Here is a 22,933-nt window from a genome sequence, read left to right on the forward strand (position 1 = left end):
TCTGAAAATACCCTCCAGGCCCATGAAAGCATCTGAGAACTGCAGACGCTTCCTGCGTCTCCTGGCTGGACTCTGCTGCTTTAAGGGTCTCAGCATGAGGACTGAGGGCAAAATTCTAACTACGCTCCTGACGCTTGGATTTCTGATAGCTGTCCTAGCAGAACTGAGGGTATTTCCACAGCTCCAGGTTCCCTCTACCAGAGCTCAGAGAAAATCAGAGCGGAGGTTCATCAGGGAGCCATGCAGGAGGCACAGGAGGCTCTGCCATTAAAACCGCGGGATCACTAGGAGCTACATTCCAACGGAGCTGGAAACGTGGGTGAAGGATGTGACCATGTAAAGACAGGATGGTGGGCAGCTGCTGTTAGGTTAAGTGCTTAAAGACTAATAACTGTGATCACAAAGGAGCACAGGAACGACGACAGGTAGAGGAACCCCAATAACCTAATCCGTGTCCCGGAACCCCAATAACCTAATCAGAGTCCCGGAACACCCGGACTCTTCGGGAGGAGGTCAGCCCCCGTCTGCAGGTGACACTCGTCAAGCAAGTCAGTGGGAGAGGCTCTTTCCAGGTCACCTTGCAGGCTCCTGCGCACAGGGGTAAAGGACTTGGGTTTTTGGACTAGCCAGCAAGTGGAAAAAGACGTTGGAGCCGGGTATGGAAGAGGCCACAGGCCTGGCGGATGCTGGAGAGAGCAGGGTCTGTGCATCAGCTCTTGGAGAGGCCTTGTCCCGGGCCAGCCAACAGGAGCCGGGTTTGTCCCTGTGTCTGCAGGAGGGACCTGAGGAGGTGGGAGGTCCGGGAGCGGCCGCCGTACGGACTGGGTGTCCCGGGCCGTTCCGGGCACAGCCGGCGAGTGGCCTGGATGTCCCCGTGTGCCGGGGCGGCGCTCTGAGCGCCCGGAGCGGAGCCGGGGACATCAGGGTGCACAGACACACAGCCAGCGAGTGGCCGGGGTGTCCCCATGTGCCTGGGCGGCGCTCCGAGCGCCCGGAGCGGAGCCGGGGACCTCAGGGTTCACAGACCCAGAGCTGGTGAGTGGCCGGGGTGTCCCCGTGCGCTCCCTGGAGCAGAGCTGGGACCTCAGGGTTCATGGACCCAGAGCTGGCGGGTGGCATGGATGTCCCCGTGTGCCGGGGCGGCGCTCCAAGCGCCTGGAGCGGAGCCGGGGACCTCAGGGTTCACAGACCCAGAGCTGGCGAGTGGCCGGGGTGTCCCCGTGCGCTCCCTGGAGCAGAGCTGGGGACCTCAGTGTTCATGGACCCAGACGTGGCACCCGGGGGGCGCAGGGCCCCGGAGGTGGCTGTGGACAGCGGGTGTGTGAGGCCGCTGTGGGCAGCTCCGCGCTGTGCGTGCAGACGTGTCCATGCTGCCCTCCCCGGGCCTTCGCACCGAGCAGCCACACGGGGAACAGGACGAGGCCCCGGACGCTGCCCGTGCCTGTGCGAGTGCCGCGTCCTTCCCACCGGTGCCGAGCCGTGCGCCGGCTGCGTACGTGTGCGTTTACCCACAATACGTGCACACGGGTCCAGGACGCGCGTGCGCGCTCGCGTTGCCATGGGGACACGCGCTCCGTCTGCACCCGGGAACGCGGCCCCGCAGCAGGCCCACGTCTGCCGCACGGCCGGGTCCGGAGCGCCTCACGGTCACTGCGGAGCCGCTGCTTTCTTCCTCGAGGTTATCTTTGTCTCTCCCTTGCGGAAGGGTCTGGTGGAACCGTCTTCACAAACAGGCAGCGTTCTTGAACGTGGACAGAGACCAGCTGTGCTAGCGGGACCATCCGGTGCAGAGTCCAGTGCTCTCCGCACGGGCGTCCCGAACTCCATGCAGCCACCGCACGGGTGCCACACACCAAACTAACAGCAATCCACCCCACCGCGCTGGCCCGGCCTTGGCCAAGCCAACCGAAAGGCTCTGGAGGCCTCGGCCCTTCAAGACCGTCGCTCTGACACGGTCCCACCAAGGCCGTCCATTCCCACAGGAGGTGCTGGCGAGACGCAGGAGGTGAAGGGCCTGTTGAGGCAGCCCCGGCCTGACGCGAGGCCAGGACATGACGGCCCGAACGCGCTCCGGGAAGCTGCTCTTACCCCACAGTTGCTGTGAGCTGGTTGCTGCTAACCCAGCCGGCCCCGGTATCAAACCCTGGATTTGCTGGCGCGTTTGCTCGCTCCTCGAGCAGCCCCTTCCCCTCGGCGGGAGGACACGCGCTACCCCGGCTCCTCACCACGCATGGCCCACGCGCGCCTCGCGAGGCGGCTCTGCCGGCTCGGCCCGGCCGGGCTCCGCGTGCCCGCGGCCCCCGGCAGCGTTTCCCTGGCTTTCCCCAGGGGAATGATCATCTCCGGAGGGCCCTTCCAACCTCACCATCCCGTGGTTCTGCGGAACCTGCCAACACACCTCGCGGAGGAGCCGGAGCTGCCCTTCCAGCCACCCCCAAGCATTCGTGCTCAGCCACCTCCTCCCGGCTGCAGAGGCTGATTCAACTGCCGAATTCGTGTGACGAAGGCTGCAAGAGCTCAGGGCTGTCCCCGCAGGAACGAGCTGCTCTGTGCTCATCGGAGCAGCCGGCTCCCCGCGCGGGGCAGGCCCCGCGCCTGGGGCAAGGAACACCTCGCGGGCGGCCCCCTTCAAGGACTTTCCACACACACTCCATCTGGATTTACTAATTCTGGCTTGAAAGTATTTTGCATGTGGCTGTTTATCTAGGACTAATCTGCAAAACTACAAAAGCTTTCAAGCTAGAAGAGGAAGGATTAACCTCAGCAGGAGATGGGCTCAGGTTATGAGTTACAAGGCTGGAATTGGAGTCACAGATTTGAGATGCCCATGCAATTCTGATCTAAATTTAACTGCTGCGCACACCTCTAGGCTGCACAGAAGACGTGTCCCCAAGGCTTCGAGCAACGTCTCCTTTCACGAACCCTCCCCCAGGATGTGGCTTTCCATTGCAGCCCAGTCCAAGCCCGGGCCAAGCTCCCCTTGCAGGTCCCCACGGCCCTGCTGCTCCTCTGGCACCAGCTGAAGTGAAGATACAGCCCTGGTGGGGCCAGCTCAGTCGCTCGGGCAGCGGGAGACGGGTCCTGCTCCGCTCCCAGCTCCCTGCCCTCCGGCTGCAGCGGGAGACGGGTCCTGCTCCGCTCCCAGCTCCCTGCCCTCCGGCTGCAGCGCGCTCCGGCTGGGATGCAGCGTGCAGGGATGCGGAGCCCGGCTGGGACGAGGTGCACGGGGCTGCTCGTGGCACCCAGGACTCTTCAAACACGGTGATTTTTTTTCTTGCTTTCAATGTTTCTCAGGCTACACATGAGAGAAGGTGTCAGCTCTGTAACGATTTTGTGCGGTTTGTGATCGCTGGGGCTTTACTGGCCGTCCCCAGAGGGACCCGGCAGACGGGTGGACACGGCGGGTGACGGAGCTGGAAGCAGGACGCGGGTGACGGAGCTGGAAGCAGGACGCGGCGCCAGGCGGATTTGCCTCCCCTCGTCCACGGCTTCCAGCGGCTCCCAGGCTGTCACAGCTCTGCCCACGCCAGGGATGACGGAAAGAGCCAGCGGCGCCGCTGGGAGCTGCTCCGGGAAGGCTCCGCACAGCGCGGGGAGCGGGAGCCCAGGAGAAGGTGCCCGACACCGGCCGGAACGCGGCTCCGCGGCCACACGCCGGGCTCGGCCCTCCTGCGCCCGGCCACAAGCTGCCACGTGCGGCAGGGACGAGCGCGCAGGCCGGGAGGACACGGGGGGACACGGGGGGCACATGAGGGGACATGGGGGGCACATGGGAGGCACACGGGAGCACACGGGGGCACATGGGATGCACACAAAGAGGCACACGGGATGAACATGGGAGGCACAAGGGAAGGACACGGGAGGACACGGGGGCACATGAGAGGCACACGGGAGGCACATGGGAAGCACATGTGAGCCACATGGGAAGCACAGGGGATGAACACGGGAAGCACACAGATGGTACACAGGGGAGGCACACAGGAGGCACACGGGATGAACATGGGAGGGACAGAGGACGGTACTCAGGGGATGCACACGGGAGCACACGGAAGGACACGGGGGCATACGGGATGCACACGGGAGGACACGGGAAGCACATGGGAAGCACACGGGATGCCCACAGGAGGCACACGAGAGCCCCACGGTTCCGGTCACCGCCGCTCCCTTCCCCTGCTCCTGCCCGCACTGCAGCAGCGTCATGAACACAGGCTCCAGCCGGGAAGGACCCGTTTTCCCTGGGAAGCTGCCGCGCATCCGGGACGAGGCCGCTCAGAGCAGCAGGGCCGAGGCTGGCAGGGCTGTCCGGGGACCACCCAGTGCAGCCCCTGCACACGCAGGGTCACCCGGGCGCGTGGCTCGGTACCGTGACCCGGCGGCGTCCGGACCTCCCCAGGGATGGGGCCTCCACAGCCCCTCTGGGCACCGCTCCGCTGCAGGAAGAGCGGTTCCCATGGGAAGGCCGGGTCCAGTTTGCACCCGCGGGACGTCGAGTCCGCCTGAACGCTCTCCCACCCTCCCTCCTGCGCCAAGGGAAGGCGTTCCCTTCTCCAGCCCTGCTCCCGGCTGCGGGATTCCGAGGGCTGCTCCGAGCAGGCACAGCACACGGAGGCACAGCAGGGCTCCTGGGCATCCCGCGTGTCCCCAGGGCCCTGCCCCGTTCCGCAGAGCCCAACCGGGCCCAGCCTCCTGCAGAGCCTTCCGTCAACTCCGGACTGGAGGCCAGGGCTCCCTGCAGCGTCCCAGGCTCCTGGTCGGGAAGAGCAGATCCCATGGAGCACCCGAGGGAGGTCTAGGAAGGGCAGATCCCAGGGAGCACCCGAGGGAGGTCTGGGAAGAGCAGATCCCTTGGAGCACCCGAGGGAGGTCTGGGAAGAGCAGATCCCGCGGAGCACCCGAGGGAGGTCTGGGAAGGGCAGATCCCAGGGAGCACCGGAGGGAGGTCTGGGAAGAGCAGATCCCAGGGAGCACCCGAGGGAGGTCTGGGAAGAGCAGATCCCGCGGAGCACCCGAGGGAGGTCTGGGAAGAGCAGATCCCATGGAGCACCCGAGGGAGGTCTGGGAAGAGCAGATCCCAGGGAGCACCCGAGGGAGGTCTGGGAAGAGCAGATCCCAGGGAGCACCCGAGGGAGGTCTGGGAAGAGCAGATCCCAGGGAGCACCCGAGGGAGGTCTGGGAAGGGCAGATCCCTTGGAGCACCCGAGGGAGGTCTGGGAAGAGCAGATCCCATGGAGCACCGGAGGGAGGTCTGGGAAGGGCAGATCCCTTGGAGCACCGGAGGGAGGTCTGGGAAGGGCAGATCCCATGGAGCACCCGAGGGAGGTCTGGGAAGAGCAGATCCCATGGAGCACCCGAGGGAGGTCTGGGAAGAGCAGATCCCATGGAGCACCGGAGGGAGGTCTGGGAAGGGCAGATCCCAGGGAGCATCCGAGGGAGGTCTGGGAAGGGCAGATCCCAGGGAGCACCGGAGGGAGGTCTGGGAAGGGCAGATCCCTTGGAGCACCGGAGGGAGGTCTGGGAAGAGCAGATCCCATGGAGCACCCGAGGGAGGTCTGGGAAGAGCAGATCCCAGGGAGCACCCGAGGGAGGTCTGGGAAGAGCAGATCCCAGGGAGCACCCGAGGGAGGTCTGGGAAGGGCAGATCCCTTGGAGCACCGGAGGGAGGTCTGGGAAGGGCAGATCCCAGGGAGCACCCGAGGGAGGTCTGGGAAGAGCAGATCCCATGGAGCACCCGAGGGAGGTCTGGGAAGAGCAGATCCCATGGAGCACCGGAGGGAGGTCTGGGAAGGGCAGATCCCAGGGAGCACCGGAGGGAGGTCTGGGAAGAGCAGATCCCATGGAGCACCCGAGGGAGGTCTGGGAAGGGCAGATCCCATGGAGCACCGGAGGGAGGTCTGGGAAGGGCAGATCCCAGGGAGCACCGGAGGGAGGTCTGGGAAGAGCAGATCCCAGGGAGCACCCGAGGGAGGTCTGGGAAGGGCAGATCCCAGGGAGCATCCGAGGGAGGTCTGGGAAGAGCAGATCCCAGGGAGCACCCGAGGGAGGTCTGGGAAGAGCAGATCCCAGGGAGCACCTGAGGGAGGTCTGGGAAGGGCAGATCCCAGGGAGCATCCGAGGGAGGTCTGGGAAGAGCAGATCCCATGGAGCACCCGAGGGAGGTCTGGGAAGAGCAGATCCCGCGGAGCACCCGAGGGAGGTCTGGGAAGAGCAGATCCCATGGAGCACCCGAGGGAGGTCTGGGAAGAGCAGATCCCAGGGAGCACCCGAGGGAGGTCTGGGAAGGGCAGATCCCATGGACCACCCGAGGGAGGTCTGGGAAGGGCAGATCCCATGGAGCACCGGAGGGAGGTCTGGGAAGGGCAGATCCCATGGAGCACCCGAGGGAGGTCTGGGAAGGGCAGATCCCAGGGAGCACCCGAGGGAGGTCTGGGAAGGGCAGATCCCATGGAGCACCCGAGGGAGGTCTGGGAAGGGCAGATCCCATGGAGCACCCGAGGGAGGTCTGGGAAGAGCAGATCCCATGGAGCACTGGCAGCCCCGTACAAGACACACGTGGCCGTGCTCGCCCGACCCCACGCGTCAGCTCTGCTGGGCAGAGCTCCACGCTGCGAGTGACAGCCGGCAAGGCCACCGCGTGCCCGCGCGGTGACAGGGCCGCCCGGCCCCGCTCGGAGCGCGTGGTGGCAGCGTCCCCGGCCGCTCACCCTGCGCTCACAGCCCCTTCCCAGCCCCGTCCCACACGCAGCCGCTCCACTCGCTCTGGAGCAGGGGGATCCTCCAGCTCTCCCGCACTGCTGCTCCCTCAGCAGGGGCAGGATTTATCCCACATCATTTCCTGCATCCACAGGGGATACGTTTCCATTGGAAATAAACTCCCTGGAATCCCTTTGCAATTACGGCACAGAACCAGACCCCTTAACCGGCCGCTTCACAAACACTTCAGTCCTTCTGGCTTATTGTAAAGGCCTTTTCTCCGGCTTCCAGAAACACAGACCTGCCCTATTCGTATTATATCCACTTGGCACAAATTCTGTATGTAATTTCAACGTCAACACCGCGGTGATTTCTCCTACATCCTCCTCATCCAGCAATGACAATCTCCACAAACACTCACAGATGAGCAGTACCCTTCCTTTTGGAAGCCCTCCGGAACGCCGCCGTGCTCGCTGCAGGATGCGCTGCCCTGTCCCGCTGCAGGATGCGCTGCAGAGCGTCGCCCTGTCCCGCCGGCCCCGCGGTCCCTGCGGCGTCACCGAGCACTAGAGCCCGGTCTCTCTGCACCCTCTAGTCACTTTTTTCACACCAAGTTGCCAATGAGTCGGATCCCGGCTTTTTTTTCTCGTTTTAAATAGGACACGGAAGACGCAGTCAGGCAGAGCAGAGGCAGCTCCCAGGCTTTGCCTCACGAGAGCCAAGGCGCTAACGGAGCCGCAGGAGCAGCAGAGCTCTGCGAATCCGCTCAATCTCCTTCCTCCCTACAGCGCCCAGGCCTTGGAGCACAGACTACACTGGACAAAGCTCTCATTATTACCAGTAGGAAACGATCCTGGACTGCCCTCCAGGAAAGGCATCCATTGAGTCTTTTCATTGACTTACAGTCTCCCTGTAATTCCTGCTGGCAGAAGGGGACGTGTCGGCTTGTTTTCTGCTATGGAAAACATGTATCTGCCTGAATTATTTATCTGAAGAACATTTGTTCATGAAGACATACAGGCAGCAGGCATTTTAATAAAAATTATCACCCAGCTTTCAAACCACCCTCTGAAGGAAAATAACTTTGTGCAAGACCCAGGTCCTTGTAGTGCAGAGGAAGACCGCGCCGAGCCCGGGCTCACCTCGATCAGAAAGTCTCCTGTGCGCAGCCCCGCTCTCCAAGCAACGCCTTCCACATCCACTGACTCCAGGTACTGCAGGGCAGGGAACGCCGGCGTTGGGGTGAACTCCTCAATTGGGGTCTCAGCTGTGAAAGAAGAGAAAGACTGAGACGGTCTACCTAAAACCAAGTAGAGGATGAACCATCATGTCCAGAAGCCTAAAAAAAAAAAATGGATTAGAAAGAACATGCACACAAGGCTCAGCTTGACCTCAGTGCAGGACCCAGAGCCAGCACCACGTGGCTAGTGCCCCACAGCGCAGACCCCGAGGTGGCTCCAGACCCATGCTCATCTACCAAAGATAAGCATTACCAACGATAAGAGCCTTCCAAATGTCGTCTATGTCCCCATAAGATCCCTAAAGCCTCATTCATCTTCCAGCACCACAGACAAAATCGGAATGACATCTGTACGCAATGCCAGGAGAGCTGGAACTCATCTACTGGGACTTGTGCCTACGGAAGGGCTGTCCCTATCGGAGTCAGGGGCCCCTTTCCAAAGCAGAGAGAGAAACACCCGCTAAGCACAGAAACACGGGACAGCCGGGCTTGGCACGGACCTCTGGGGACACCCAGTCTCCCTGCTCAAGCCGGGTCACCCTGGGCACGTGGCTCGGTGCTGTGACCCGGCGGCTTCTGGACGTCCCCAAGGATGGAGGCTCCACGGCCTCTCCGGGCAGCCTGCTCCACTGCTCTGCCACCCTCACCATGAAGAAGGGTTTTCTCACGTTTCACTGGAATTTCCGGTGTTTCGTTGCCTCTTGTCCACTTGTGCTATTTTAGAAACCTGGTTTTGGTACCCTAGAGTGGTGCCTCTGCCACTGCTGGTCCTACACGATGAGCTCAGGGACAGGCAGCCTCTTAGCTATGGATGTCGACATCAGTCATATAAATCCTGTTCTTTATCACTTAGGCCTTAAACGTATTCCATCAGGATTCCCCGGTCCCTTCCTCAGAGCTGCTTCCATCAGGATTCCCAAGTCCTTTCCTCAGAGCTGCTTCCCAGCAGATCGGCCCTGCCCGGTGTTATCCCTCCCCAGGTGCAGGACCCTGCACTTATCTCCACGATCTCCCCTCCGTCCATTCCTCCTCTCGTTCCACATGGCTGGCAGACGCGCTGCGGCGGCACCGTCCCTGCACGCGCAGCGGCGATGGCCAAACAGCTCAACAGCAGCGGCCCCAGCACAGCCCAGCTGCCCCAAGGGCTCCAGACTCCCCGCTCGGCTCTACCCCATGGGCACAGCCCCAGGGCTGCCCCGTGGGCTCCAGGCTCCTCTCTACCCCATGGGTACAGCCCAGGGCTGCCCCGTGGGCTCCAGGCTCCTCTGTATCCCATGGGCACAGCCCCAGGGCTGCCCCGCGGGCTCCAGGCTCCTCTGTATCCCATGGGCACAGCCCCAGGGCTGCCCCGTGGGCTCCCTGCTCCTCTCTACCCCATGGACACAGCCCCAGGACTGCCCCATGGGCTCCAGGCTCCTCTCTACCCCATGGACACAGCCCCAGGGCTGCCCCGTGGGCTCCAGGCTCCTCTCTACCCCATGGGCACAGCCCCAGGACTGCCCCGCGGGCTCCAGGCTCCTCTCTACCCCATGGACACAGCCCCAGGACTGCCCCATGGGCTCCAGGCTCCTCTCTACCCCATGGGCACAGCCCGGGGCTGCCCCGTGGGCTCCAGGCTCCTCTCTACCCCATGGGCACAGCCCGGGGCTGCCCCGTGGGCTCCAGGCTCCTCTCTACCCCATGGGCACAGCCCGGGGCTGCCCCGCGGGCTCCAGGCTCCTCTCTACCCCATGGGCACAGCCTGGGGCTGCCCCGTGGGCTCCAGGCTCCTCTCTACCCCATGGGCACAGCCCCAGGGCTGCCCCGCGGGCTCCAGGCTCCTCTCTACCCCATGGGCACAGCCCCAGGGCTGCCCCGCGGGCTCCCCGCTCCTCTCTACCCCATGGGCACAGCCCCAGGGCTGCCCCGCGGGCTCCCTGCTCCTCTCTACCCCATGGGCACAGCCTGGGGCTGCCCCGTGGGCTCCCCGCTCCTCTCTACCCTATGGGCACAGCCCCAGGGCTGCCCCGTGGGCTCCCCGCTCCTCTCTACCCCATGGGCACAGCCCGGGGCTGCCCCGCGGGCTCCCCGCTCCTCTCTACCCTATGGGCACAGCCCCAGGGCTGCCCCGTGGGCTCCCCGCTCCTCTCTACCCCATGGGCACAGCCCGGGGCTGCCCCGCGGGCTCCAGGCTCCTCTCTATCCCATGGACACAGCCCCGGGGCTGCCCCATGGGCTCCAGGCTCCTCTCTACCCTATGGGCACAGCCCCAGGGCTGCCCCGTGGGCTCCAGGCTCCTCTCTATCCCATGGGCACAGCCTGGGGCTGCCCCATGGGCTCCAGGCTCCTCTCTACCCTATGGGCACAGCCCCAGGGCTGCCCCGCGGGCTCCCTGCTCCTCTCTACCCTATGGGCACAGCCCCAGGGCTGCCCCGCGGGCTCCCTGCTCCTCTCTACCCCATGGACACAGCCCCGGGGCTGCCCCGTGGGCTCCCTGCTCCTCTCTATCCCATGGGCACAGCCCGGGGCTGCCCCGTGGGCTCCAGGCTCCTCTCTACCCCATGGGCACAGCCCGGGGCTGCCCCGTGGGCTCCAGGCTCCTCTCTACCCCATGGGCACAGCCCCAGGGCTGCCCCGCGGGCTCCAGGCTCCTCTCTACCCCATGGGCACAGCCCCGGGGCTGCCCCGTGGGCTCCAGGCTCCTCTCTACCCCATGGGCACAGCCCGGGGCTGCCCCATGGGCTCCAGACTCCTCTCTACCCCATGGGCACAGCCCCAGGGCTGCCCCGTGGGCTCCAGGCTCCTCTCTATCCCATGGGCACAGCCCCAGGGCTGCCCCGTGGGCTCCAGGCTCCTCTCTACCCCATGGGCACAGCCCGGGGCTGCCCCGTGGGCTCCAGGCTCCTCTCTATCCCATGGGCACAGCCCGGGGCTGCCCCGTGGGCTCCCTGCTCCTCTCTATCCCATGGGCACAGCCCTGGAGAGGCTCTCGGTTCCCCGCTCTCCGCAGGCACCGGCTGCGTTGGCGACGTGGGCAGCCCCGCGCGCTGCCCGCTCCGAAGGGCCGCCCGAGACGGGAGGCATCAGGCACTCCGAACGCCAAGAAAAGAATCTATATCGTGATAATGAGACACGCGGTCTATCACGCGGACTATCAGCAGTGCTCTTCACAAGATGGGAGCACCAACGGGGCATACCCGTACATCCTTCCTATAATGCATACAGTGCGATCAAGGCATGGAAAGGTTAAGCGCCAAGTCCTTCTCCCCGTGAAGGATGGAATTGGACAGGTGACAATTTAATTGGTTTCCTAGGCAGAAGAAGGAGCCTGATGTGAGAAAACTGTCTCACCAAAGCTCTAGACGTGCCAGCCTGAGAAAGATCATTGTCCTGCAGCTGCATCCTCACACACGTGCAGCACGACGCAGACGTGCTAATATACGCTTAGGATTCAGTCATCTCCTGCCCCACAAACACGAGCACAGTAAAAGACCAGGACTCCTAAGTTACAGTTCAAAGTCACTAACTGATAGGGAATAAACTGATTGATAGGGAATACAGGTAAAATCCACCTGGCACAAACAGTCCTACAGCCAGCTTTGTCACCTGTGTCACTTGGGCGTTACGTAAGGACTCAGCGCACACCAGGTTCTGGGGGCTGGAAACCACATCTGCAGTGACTGCACGTCATGATACATGATTTATAAAGTTTCAGTGGAGCCTGAAAGATTCACTAAGCAAGAAAAGGCACCCTGAAGTCGGGAACGTATCTTGTCAAAGTAAACACTGGAAATCATAATTTAATAAAGGAGGGGGAAAGCACAGAAGAAGGAAGTAACCAGCGCTCTCGTGTTACTGCTTGTAGTCCTAGCACCGAGGTACAGGAATAAGAAAGTTATAGGAACAAGAAAGAAGCTTTTCTAAGTGACAGGTAGACAAGGACTCCAGCATCCCATGCCACAGAATGGGAAGGTCTGCGGGTGAAACGGATCCCGTGTCTCCAGCAGCAGGCGGAGCGGAGCCGTGAGCTGTTGGTTACCAACCAGCTGCCTCAGGTAACCAGACACTAGAGCAACGAAGGAGAAACCAACTTCTCAGCAGGACCTTGAACTGTGTTTTCTTGCTTCATCCTCTCCTTCCCAGATGCTGTCAGCTGCTCCATCAGATGGGTCAGGGCAGCGCTCGAACCCCGCGGGCAGAGTCTGCACAGGCCCTTCCACGGCTGCACCACGGCACACGGGAGCTGCACATTCCCGTGCAAGCCCGGGGAAGCCTCAGAAAACCTGGGAAACGGCTTCTCCCTTGGAAACGCAGCGCTGTCCCTGTCACGCGGACAGCACCCGGCACTTGGTGTCCTCAAAAGCAGCAGAAATGAGACGTGTGACGGCAGCAACCCCGGGGAACGCGCGCGGCCCAGCCCGGCGTGGGGAGTCGCGTTAGCTCCTTCCAAACCACGCGAGGCCGCAGAGAGACCCTCCAAAACAGCCCGTCCAGGCCAGGGTCTGACAGCAAAGCCCTGCGTCAGAGTTTGTAATATGGCAACTGCTTATCTGTAAGTACCCACACAGGGAGAAAATAGAATCTGAGGAGGCTCTTTTATCCAACTGACAAAAGCAAAACCAAATCATAACGGTCTGGAATTAAAATTGTAAAAATTCATTCAGGCAATAAGGTAAAATTCTCTAACAAAGAGGACCATTGCTCATTGCAAAAGCTCACAAGACTCTAAATCATAGAAAGGATGATTCTTCCCACTAAGGACATTACCGTGTTAATACTAGATCTTCTGTGGGGCTTGGGGACCCCTGTGGCCATTTTCTTGTCTTAAAATTCTCTCGATCTGGTGGCCCTCACTGCAGAGGCTCCAGCGTCACCCAGGACAGCCCTGGAGGCGCCGGGTGAAGCCGGGAGGCTCCGACCCCCTGCGGCAGCGCAGCCGCCGGGGGCTCCGCGGCCCCTTCCCGAGCCCTTCCCGAGCCCTCCAGGGAAGCAGGAGCAGCTCCCCGCGGCGCCGGCGCTGCCGCGGGCTCTGCAGGCCGCCGCTCGGTGACACAAACCAGGTCCCGACGCCGCTTCGTTGGGCTCCACCAGGACTGGAGATGGCCCAGAGCTGCGCCTGTCTCCTGCTGCGGACTGCTGAGTCCGGCCGGGAATCGCTCCCTGCTCCGGGCACGTCCCAGAGCCGGCTCCGACTCCTGCAGCATCGCTCAAACGCACGTCAGGACACCGGCTCCTAAGGATCTGCAAATGCTGCTTTACTCCAGCAGGTGACCTACTACTAGACAAGCTTAAATGAATAATACTACCGGTTATTTCTAGCAGGGTAAACTGTTAATTGTCCCAGTTACTGCACTGGAAACACATTTAATGGGTGAAAAATAAAGCAATAAAATATGGTTCTTGACTATATTTACTCCAGTATATCTCCTTATCTGCCTCAGTACTTCTCACCTCAAACCCTGAAGGCCCCTCTCGGTTTAGAGGCCAGGCACCATCGCACACCCCGTGGTTTTGGTACCCAAACTCGGTGCGTTGGAGCGGCTGGTACCAGCTGGTCAGCAGACAGCAGGCACTCACGTGAGCGCGTATGGATGTGGGAGAGGAGCGGTGCTACACGGGGCATTCGGGACCAGCTTCTGATCCCTCAGATTCCTGAAGCTGCCAGGAATGATGTGCTGCAAGGAGCGTTTACCACATCCACGCTCAGCTCAGCCTCGTGTCTGGATTTCCATCAAACGTCTGTGAGACAAAACACCCCCAAGCACAGGCGACAGACTCGGAGCGCAGGGCTGTGTCGGAACGCTGCCTCCAGCCCTGGGGTCTGCCCATCTGGAGGAACCGCCACGGCCAACCCCTCCGGGGCACCAAGGAGCGAGCGCGGGGCCGGGCTGCGTGCGGGACCCCGGCAGCTCCCGGCTGCTCTGAGGGCGGGAGCGGGATCCCTGGCAAGTTGGAGCCACTGACAGGACCGGAGCGGGGAGCTGAACTGGATGTGCAGGGACAGGACCGGAGCGGGGAGCTGAACCGGCCCCGCAGGGACAGGACTGGAGCGGGGAGCTGAACTGGGTGTGCAGGGACAGGACCGGAGCGGGGAGCTGAACCGGTCGTGCAGGGACAGGACTGGAGCGGGGAGTTGAACCGGCTGCGCAGGGACAGGACTGGAGCGGGGAGCTGAACTGGATGTGCAGGGACAGGACCGGAGCGGGGAGCTGAACTGGATGTGCAGGGACAGGACTGGAGCGGGGAGTTGAACCGGCTGCGCAGGGACAGGACCAGAACGGGGAGCTGAACCGGCCCCGCAGGGACAGGACTGGAGCGGGGAGCTGAACTGGATGCGCAGGGTCAAGACCGGAGCGGGGAGCTGAACTGGCCGTGCGGGGACAGGACCGGAGCGGGGAGCTGAACTGGATGTGCAGGGACAGGACCGGAGCGGGGAGCTGAACTGGCCGTGCAGGGACAGGACCGGAGCGGGGAGCTGAACCGGCCCCGCAGGGACAGGACCGGAGCGGGGAGCTGAGCTGGATGTGCAGGGACAGGACCGGAGCGGGGAGCTGAACTGGGTTTGCAGGGACAGGACCGGAGCGGGGAGCTGAACTGGCTGCACAGGGACAGGACCGGAGCGGGGAGCTGAACTGGCCGTGCAGGGACAGGACTGGAGCGGGGAGCTGAACCGGCCGTGCAGGGACAGGACCGGAGCGGGGAGCTGAACTGGATGTGCAGGGACAGGACCGGAGCGGGGAGCTGAACCGGCCCCACAGGGACAGGACCGGAGCGGGGAGCTGAACTGGATGTGCAGGGACAGGACCGGAGCGGGGAGCTGAACCGGCCGCGCAGGGACAGGACCGGAGCGGGGAGCTGAGCCGGCTGCACAGGGTGACCTGGGGAGCAGGAACGGGCCCCTTGGAGGCGCCGCGGGACCGGCCCCCCAGGCCTGCCCCGATCTCCCTGCGATGCCAAGAGCGAGTCCCTATGGGAGCCCCGGGCTGAGCGCGGCGCCGAGCGCCCTGCGGAGCGACCGTCCCCGTGGACCCCGCATCCCGCAGCCGGCAGCCCTGCGCCACGAGGGCCCGGCTGCAGCCCCGCAAGAGGGTCGCCAGGAGGAAACCCACGCCAGCACCTGAGAACCCCCCCTGCCAGCGCCTGGGACCCCCCACGCCAGTGTCTGAGACCCCCACGGCAGCACCGAGACCCGCCGTGCCAGCAATGGCCCTGCTCAGCAGTGTCCTCCGTGCTCAGCAGTGTCCTCCGTGCCCGGCAGTGCCCTCCGCCCCGGGGCCGCATGGCCAGGCCTGCGCGCAGAGCTCTGTGACACGCAGCGTGGGACATGTGGGCACACAGGGGCACGTTCAGAACCACGGAATCATGGAGTCATTGCGGGTGGAAAAGGCCTTCAGGATCAGGTCCAACCATGAGGCCATCCCCACGCTGCCTGCCAAGCCACGTCCCGAGTGCTCAGTGCCCTGGGCAAAGACGCAGGAGCAGAACAAGCCCCACGCGGGACGCGCTCGGCCTCGTTGCTCCGCTTGGGAAGGCAGGAGCCGCAGAGGAGGCACCGGCCCCAGGAGACCTCCGGAGCGACCTGCCCAGCCCAGAGGTTCTGCCCAGGTTAAGGAGTCAGTGAGAAGCTCCTGCCCCTGCAGCAACCTGCCCTTCTTTAACTCACACTATTGGTAAGATTTTGCCATTCCAGAAGCTGTAGAGCCCTCACGCAGCCCAGGGGCTGGGTGTCCTTCACGCACCCTGCAGGACCCACCACCATGGGATGCCAACGGCACCAAGGACCCGTGAGAACAGCCCTCTGCCCAAGGCTCTGCTGACGGGGCCTCTGCGAGATGCAGCCGCTGGATCAGCTGCGACCACCTCACTTTGTACCCAATCCTGGTCAATGCGGGACTTTTAAGGCAAGAAATACCATTTCTTGGCACTGTGAGCACGGGTCTCCCACCCGTGCAGGCGGAGGGCAGGGATGGTCCCTCCGGACACAGAGGGGTCAGTGACTGCACCCGCTCCCCGCTCCCCTCCGCGGTGTTGAGGGAAGGGCTGCCCGTCTGTGCCGAGCGCTGCCGCAGGGACCAGGAGCCGCCTCCGCTGCGCCCGGGCGCCGCGTCCCCGCGGGCAGCGCCGGCACCGCAGCCCGGAGCGGCGCCCGAGGGGGGACCTGACGCTGGGCCGAGGACGGGGGTTTCGCGGCTCCCCGCGGTGCAGGGGCTGCCCCGAGGGCGCCGCTCGCCTGGCCCACTGCCGGGGCTGGGTACCCCTCAGCCCGGCTCAGCTCAGCACGGCTTGGCACGGCTCGGCACAGCTCAGCCCAGCACAGCTTGGCACGGCTCAGCCCAGCTCAGCACAGCTTGGCACGGCTTGGCACGGCTCAGCCCGGCTCAGCTCAGCACGGCTTGGCCCGGCTCAGCCCAGCTCAGCACAGCTTGGCATGGCTCGGCACAGCTCAGCCCAGCACAGCTTGGCACGGCTCAGCCCAGCTCAGCACAGCTTAGCACGGCTCGGCACAGCTCAGCCCAGCACAGCTCAGCCCAGCTCAGCACAGCTTGGCACAACTCAGTCCAGCACAGCTCAGCCCAGCTTGGCATGGCTTGGCACGGCTCAGCCCAGCACAGCACAGTTCAGCCCAGCCCAGCCTAGCTTGGCATGGCTCTTCCCAGCTCAGCTCAGCACAGCTTGGCACGGCTTGGCACGGCTCAGTCCAGCCCAGCCAGCCCAGCACAGCACAGCCAAGCTCAGCTCAATCCAGCCCAGCTCAGCCCAGCCTAGTACAGTTCAGCCCAGCTCAGTCCAGCTCAGCCCAGCTCAGCCCAGCTCAGCCCAGCCCAGCACAGTTCAGCTCGGTTCAGCCCGGCTTGGCACACCTCAGTCCAGCTCAGCCCAGCCCAGCTCAGTCCAGCCCAGCTCAGCTCAGCTCAGCACAGCCGAGCTCAGCTCAGCTCAATCCAGCCCAGCCCAGCCCAGTCCGGCTTCGCTCGGCTCAGCACGGCTCCGCATGGCTCAGCCTATCACAGCACAGCCCAGCACAGCACAGCACAGCTCAGCTCCGCACAGCACAGCACGGTTTAGCACAGCACAGCAGAGCTCAGCACAGCACCGCTCGGCTCCGCACAGCACAGTACGGTTTAGCACAGCTCGGCTCGGCTCAGCATGGCTCCGCATGGCTCAGCCTAGCACAGCACAGCCCAGCACAGCATAGCACAGCTCGGCTCCGCACAGCACAGCACGGTTTAGCACAGCTCCGTATGGCTCCGCATGGCTCAGCCTAGCACAGCACAGCCCAGCCCAGCTCAGCTCGGCTCCGCACAGCACAGCTCGGTTTAGCACAGCTCTGTATGGCTCCGCAAGGCTTGGCACAGCCCAGCCCAGCACAGCTCAGCTCCACACAGCACAGCTCGGCTCAGCATGGCTCCGCATGGCTCAGCCTAGCACAGCACAGCCCAGCCCAGCTCGGCTCCACACAGCACAGCTCGGTTTAGCACGGCTCGGCTCGGCTCAGCATGGCTCCATATGGCTCAGCCCAGCCCAGCCCAGCTCGGCTCCACACAGCACAGCTCGGTTTAGCACAGCTCGGCTCGGCTCAGCATGGCTCCATATGGCTCAGCCCAGCCCAGCCCAGCTCGGCTCCACACAGCACAGCACAGCTCAGCTTTCCTCAGCATGGCCCCGCACGGCTCAGCACAGCACGGTTTAGCACGGCTCGGCTCAGCTCCGATTCTCGGCTCCGGTGCCGCCTCCCGCGCTCCGCAGCCCGCGCACAAAGGAGCCGCGGGGACAGGGGGACGGCACCGCGGGGCGGCTCGCCATGGATCCCCGCGCGCTGCCATCTTGAGCGCTGGGTTCTCCTCTGCGCCGCGCGGCGCGGGGCGAACACGCGTGGGAACCCCGCGGGAAGGAGCGAGACGGCGGCCGTATCCTGCCGGGACACCAACACGGCCCCGCGCGGCGCGTCCCCGCGGGACGGGCACGGCAGGGGCCACGGGGACCCGCACGGAGCCTCCCCGGGGGACCCGCACGGAGCCTCCCCGGGGACCCGCACGGAGCCTCCCCGGGGGAGCACGGCCGCGTTAGGGAGCCGCGGCCCGGGAAGGGGCAGAGCCGGCAGCGTGCGGCGACGCTCCCCTCGCAGCCCCGCGCGGCTCCGCGGCGCCTTCCCGGCCTGGCCCTGCCGGAGCCGCCGCGCGTCCCCGCGGGACACGAGCCCCTCCGCTCCGCTCCCCCCGGCCCTCGCGGCAGCAAACAGCGCGTTCCCGCAGCGGGAGCCCCCGCAGCGACACGGCGCAAACCCCGCCGGGCGCATGGGCGCGCGGTGACGGCGGCCCCGGCACGGGCTCCTCGCGGACGGGGTCAAGGCGCAGGGAGAGCCGCGGGATCGGTGCCCCCCAGCCCGTCCCCGTGCCGTGGCTGCAGGACCCCGGCTCCCCCGGCCGCGCCACACGGCACATGGAAGCCTGTGGAAGGAGAAAGAGCCACAGCGGGGCTTGGATCCGCACCCAGCACGGAGCAATGTGCTCTGTGCGCCCAGCGAAGCAGCCGACGTGCACGCTCACAAACGCAGGGCTCAAACCCAGCATCTCCACGAGCAGAACCCCGGAGCGTGCAACCGGTGCCACGAGTGGCATTTTCTGCCCGGCACACGGAGCCAGGACCAGAGCCCGGCGGGAGGGAGCCCCCAGCACCGGGGCTGCCGCTGCCGGGGGAATCGGGGTCCTGAGCGCGAGCAGCGAGCCGAGAGCAGCTGCTTCCCCTCCCCGGCCCGGCCCCGGCGAAAGAAGCAGCCCTTACCTTTGGCCCCTCGCAACACAAACCCGAATCCCTCATGCTCCCTCTTCTGCAGCACGGCCGTCTTCTCCTCAATGATGTAGTCACTGGGCAGGAAAGAGCACAAGAGAATGATGCTGGGGTTAGATTTCAGCACCATGCTGCCGGGCGGAGGCGGCCTTTGTGCCTGTGACAAGGAGACCTCTTCCGAGCGAGCGTCTCATCTCGGGGAGGACCGGGGCGCCGGCGGCCGCCCTCCCTCCCGCGCCCGCGCCGGGAGCTACTTCCCCTCCGCGCGTGGGCGGCCCCCGGCTGCCGGCATCGCCCGCGCGGAGCCTGCGGATCCCGCCGGGCGCCTCAAAGGACGCGCGGGGCGCGGACGCGGCGCGCGGGGCGGCCGGGCAGGGGCGGCGCGGGGGGCGGCCGCCGCGTGGCCATCGGGGAGGGCTCCGCGAGGCTTCCCCGGCGCCTCCCGCCGCCAGGGAGGGAGCCCCGGAGCGGGAGGGAGCCGCGGCGCCGGCTTTCCTGGGAGGGAGAGTTCACATCCTCATCCCAACGCTCCCATCCGCTGGCACCCCCCCGTTGCTAGGGAACGGGCTCCGGATGCGGGAGAGGACGGGGACGTGTCTCATTGTGCCGGTTTAGCAGAGCCGGGCTCTGGATGCAGGAGGGGACAGGGATGTGTCTCATTGTGCCGGTTTAGCAGAGCCGGGCTCTGGATGCGGGAGGGGACGGGGATGTGTCTCATTGCACCGGTTTAGCAGAGCTGGGCTCTGCTCTTGCAGGACCCCGTGCGCGGGGAGCCCCAGGGCGAGCGGATGGGACGTCCCGCGGCGCCAGGGGTTCTCCCGGCAGCCCCGCTCGCCCGGGTGCCTGTGAGCCCGGCCGCTGCCTGCGGCGGCCTCATGCACTGCGGTACGAGCAGCCCGGCACGTGCCGTGTTGCTGCCGCTGCTGCCGCTGCTGCTGCTGTGGCGGCTGCTGCTGCTGCGGCTGCTGCGGCTGCTGTTGCATGCGGGCGCGCGTCCCGCCTGCACCGGGCCCTGCCTGCCCACGGGGCCCCGCTCCAGGAGCTCCTTTTACTGCTGCAGGGGCCTGGGCAACCCCCTCCTGCCTTCCTTTGCAAGAGGGATTAGCATCCAAAGGGATGCAGCTCCGGGCGGATTAGCATCCGAAGGGACGCAGCTCCTCCCTCCTGCCCAGCCCGGGCCTCATGGGCCAGTGCCCTGTGCTTAAAGGCACCAAATCCCTTTGCCGGTCACGAGTCCCCTGGTTCTGCCAGTGCCGGATCAGCACCGCAGGGCCTGGGGCCGGGGCTCCCTCCAGCCCCTGCTGCAGCAGCAGCCGCGGGTGCTGCACGTGCAGGGGCTGCGGCGCCGCCGCGCTCCTTGCAGCCATGCAGGAAGGCAAACAGCTTCCTCTGAAATCAAAGGACACAGCTCCGAATTTCTAGGTCTTCCCTGATATCTCGCTTTGACTTGGCGCTGTAATTTTGGATATCCTTCTGCACAGAATCATGAGTGTATCTAGACAGCCACGGGCTTCATGCAATAGGATATGTAGACGTGGAATAATCTGAGCGCAGCGATGTGAGCTGCTCTAAAGGCAGCGCTGCCGTCACGCAGCCCTCCCTTCGTGGGGCATTTTCCACCCATCCCGGATCTTTCCAAAGCAGAGCTGCCTGTGCACGCGCTCCTCAACGCGCCAAACCCTCCCTGCCACGGAGGGGCCCTCCCTGCCCAGGCGCTGCGGGAAGGAGCAGCCCAGGCCCCGGCGCAGCCCTCCCTGCACGGCCAGGGCCAGGCAGCGGCGCCCGCGTCCGCCCTCGCTCCGGAGCAGGGCCGGAGCCGGAGCCCCCGCGTCCGCCCTCGCTCCGGAGTGGAGCCGGAGCCGGAGCCCCCGCGTCCGCCCTCGCTCCGGAGCAGGGCCGGAGCCGCCGTGTCCACCCTCGCTCCGGAGCAGGGCCGGAGCCCCCGCGTCTGCCCTCGCTCCGGAGCAGGGCCGGAGCCCCCGCGTCCACCCTCGCTCCTGAGCGGAGCCGGAGCCCCCGCGTCCACCCTCGCTCCGGAGCAGGGCCGGAGCCCCCGCGTCCGCCCTCGCTCCGGAGCAGGGCCGGAGCCGCCGTGTCCACCCTCGCTCCGGAGCGGAGCCGGAGCCCGCGTGGACGCCCCCGCAGACCAGGGACCCCCGACATCCGCAGGGATGTCCCGTTCCCAGGGCACCTTCAGCCACTCTTCAGCAGATGCTTCGTGTCAGACCGTAACCCTATTCCAAGAGCAGATCCTGCCACGTGTGCACACGTGTGTGCAAGAGAAAGAGAGAGGAGCGAAACAAACGTCACTCCAAAAATCAGGATTTTTATTTTACCTGATGGTGGGCTAAAGCGCTCAATTAGTCCTGCTATGATTAGTTTGCCAATGAGGAAGTGAGAAATCCATGATAATGACTGTAATTCTTCCCATAGGACCTATGGTGGCGGTTCATCCAGATGACAAATCAAAGAATCTCTTGATAAAACTGCTTATATTCTCGTTCGCTCTTTATCTCTGTCTTTCTCTATAATTTCACCCACCAATCCTCAACTGCCAAGATTTCCTGCAATAATGTAGACCTTTAAATAAGAACAACCTACTGCTGCTCTTACCAAAAGTTATTCTGCAAAAAGAATACTTGATTCTTTCCAGCACCTCGGAATTATTCCTCCTACAAAATAAACTGGCAAGAAGCACTTCGAGTTGAAATTCAAAGCTAGTCAGAAGCACTAGGAAAATTCCCCAACGTGCTCGTTGTGGTCTCTGGAAACTCCGCAAGTATTCACACAGAGCCTCATGTGGGATTTTTAGAAATAATGGGTATGTATTTGCTTTGGCTCCCTCCTTCCCCCTTTGAGACTTGTTTGAAGACAGATTTGCAAGATCTCCTAAGACCGCTTCCCGTTTAAGCTCCTCCACAACCCGAATTCCCTTCTCTTGTTGCCATCTAAATCCATAGGCACCTAAAAACCTTCAGGTTCATAAGGGGCGAGAGCAGAACTCAGTGGACGCGTTCACCTTCCTAAGGAGCAGAATCCCCGACGACACCGGGAGCGACGGGTCCTGCTGCCGCGGAAGCGCTCGAGGGGCTCCTGCCGGGAGCACCCGGGCCATGGGCAGGGGTTGGTGACACCGGGCAGGGGACGTGGCTCCGCACAGAGCATCCGAGCCATGAGGGTTGGTGACATTGGGGACGCGGCTCCACACGGAGCGTCCCATCCCGGCCACGAGGGTCGGTGACACCGGGGACGTGGCTCCGCACGGAGCGTCCCATCCCGGCCACGAGGGTCGGTGACACCGGGCAGGGGACGCGGCTCCGCACGGAGCATCCGAGCCACGAGGGTTGGTGACACTGGGGACGTGGCTCCGCACGGAGCGTCCCGTCCCGGCCACGAGGGTCGGTGACACCGGGGACGCGGCTCCGCACGGAGCGTCCCGTCCCGGCCACGAGGGTTGGTGACACCAGGGACGCGGCTCCACATGGAGCGTCCCGGCCACGAGGGTCGGTGACACCGGGGACGCGGCTCCACACGGAGCGTCCCGTCCCGGCCACGAGGGTTGGTGACACCGGGGACGCGGCTCCGCGCGTGGCGCCGGCTCCAGGGCGGCAGCGCCAGGCACACGCAGGACCAACCCTGCCAACCCCGTGCGTCTCCTGAGCGCTGCGCACGGACGCGCATACGGAGCGGAATTCCAAATCCCAAACCCTGTTGAAGGAGAAGGATGGGGAAGCAGAGCGACAAGAACTGTGCAAGAAACCACAGAAACCAGGTGGGGAAGGAGATGAAGGAGGGTCAGCAAAGATCCAGGATAGCGTCATGCTGAAAAAATACATAACCAGTTTCTTTATTTTTGTCTAAATAAAAATGGGAACTTTCAATTGAGAAGTGATAGTTAGAAGTTAGTTAGTTAATTTTAAAATAACAGAGTAAGGTTAAGGACTTTATATTGTGATACACTAATGAAGTTATGATGGCCACTGGAAAATAGTACCTTGAGTTCGTTATCAGATTACTGTTCCGCACATATAACCGGCAAAGGAATACACAAATCAGTGGACACGATGGAATCGGTGACACAAAGGAAGAGAACGGCGTTTGAACCGGGTCAGGAAGCCTGGAGCCGTGATGGACTGTCCTGGGAAAGCTCCATAACACGGGAGGCAATCCAGGTGATTTGGGAGGGAAAAATAGAAGAGCAAATATAACTCTCATCTTTTAAAAAAGGAGGGAGGA

At 63.9% G+C, this 22,933-nt stretch overlaps 1 protein-coding gene across 1 annotated transcript in view; it reads right to left on the minus strand.

Moving 5' to 3' along the window:
• The window catches only part of SHANK3 (SH3 and multiple ankyrin repeat domains 3), a 311,958-nt gene that overhangs the window by 55,272 nt on the left and 233,753 nt on the right, over positions 1-22,933 (minus strand). Inside the window, 2 exon segments of the mRNA XM_088535213.1 lie at positions 7,833-7,957; positions 18,692-18,774. Of these exon segments, the coding sequence (XP_088391339.1) occupies positions 7,833-7,957; positions 18,692-18,774 (208 nt within the window).

This window comes from Tinamus guttatus, unplaced genomic scaffold (genome assembly GCF_059628265.1).
Source record: "Tinamus guttatus ecotype Peru unplaced genomic scaffold, ASM5962826v1 Tinamus_guttatus_pri_ptg000619l, whole genome shotgun sequence".
Lineage (NCBI taxonomy): Eukaryota > Metazoa > Chordata > Aves > Tinamiformes > Tinamidae > Tinamus > Tinamus guttatus.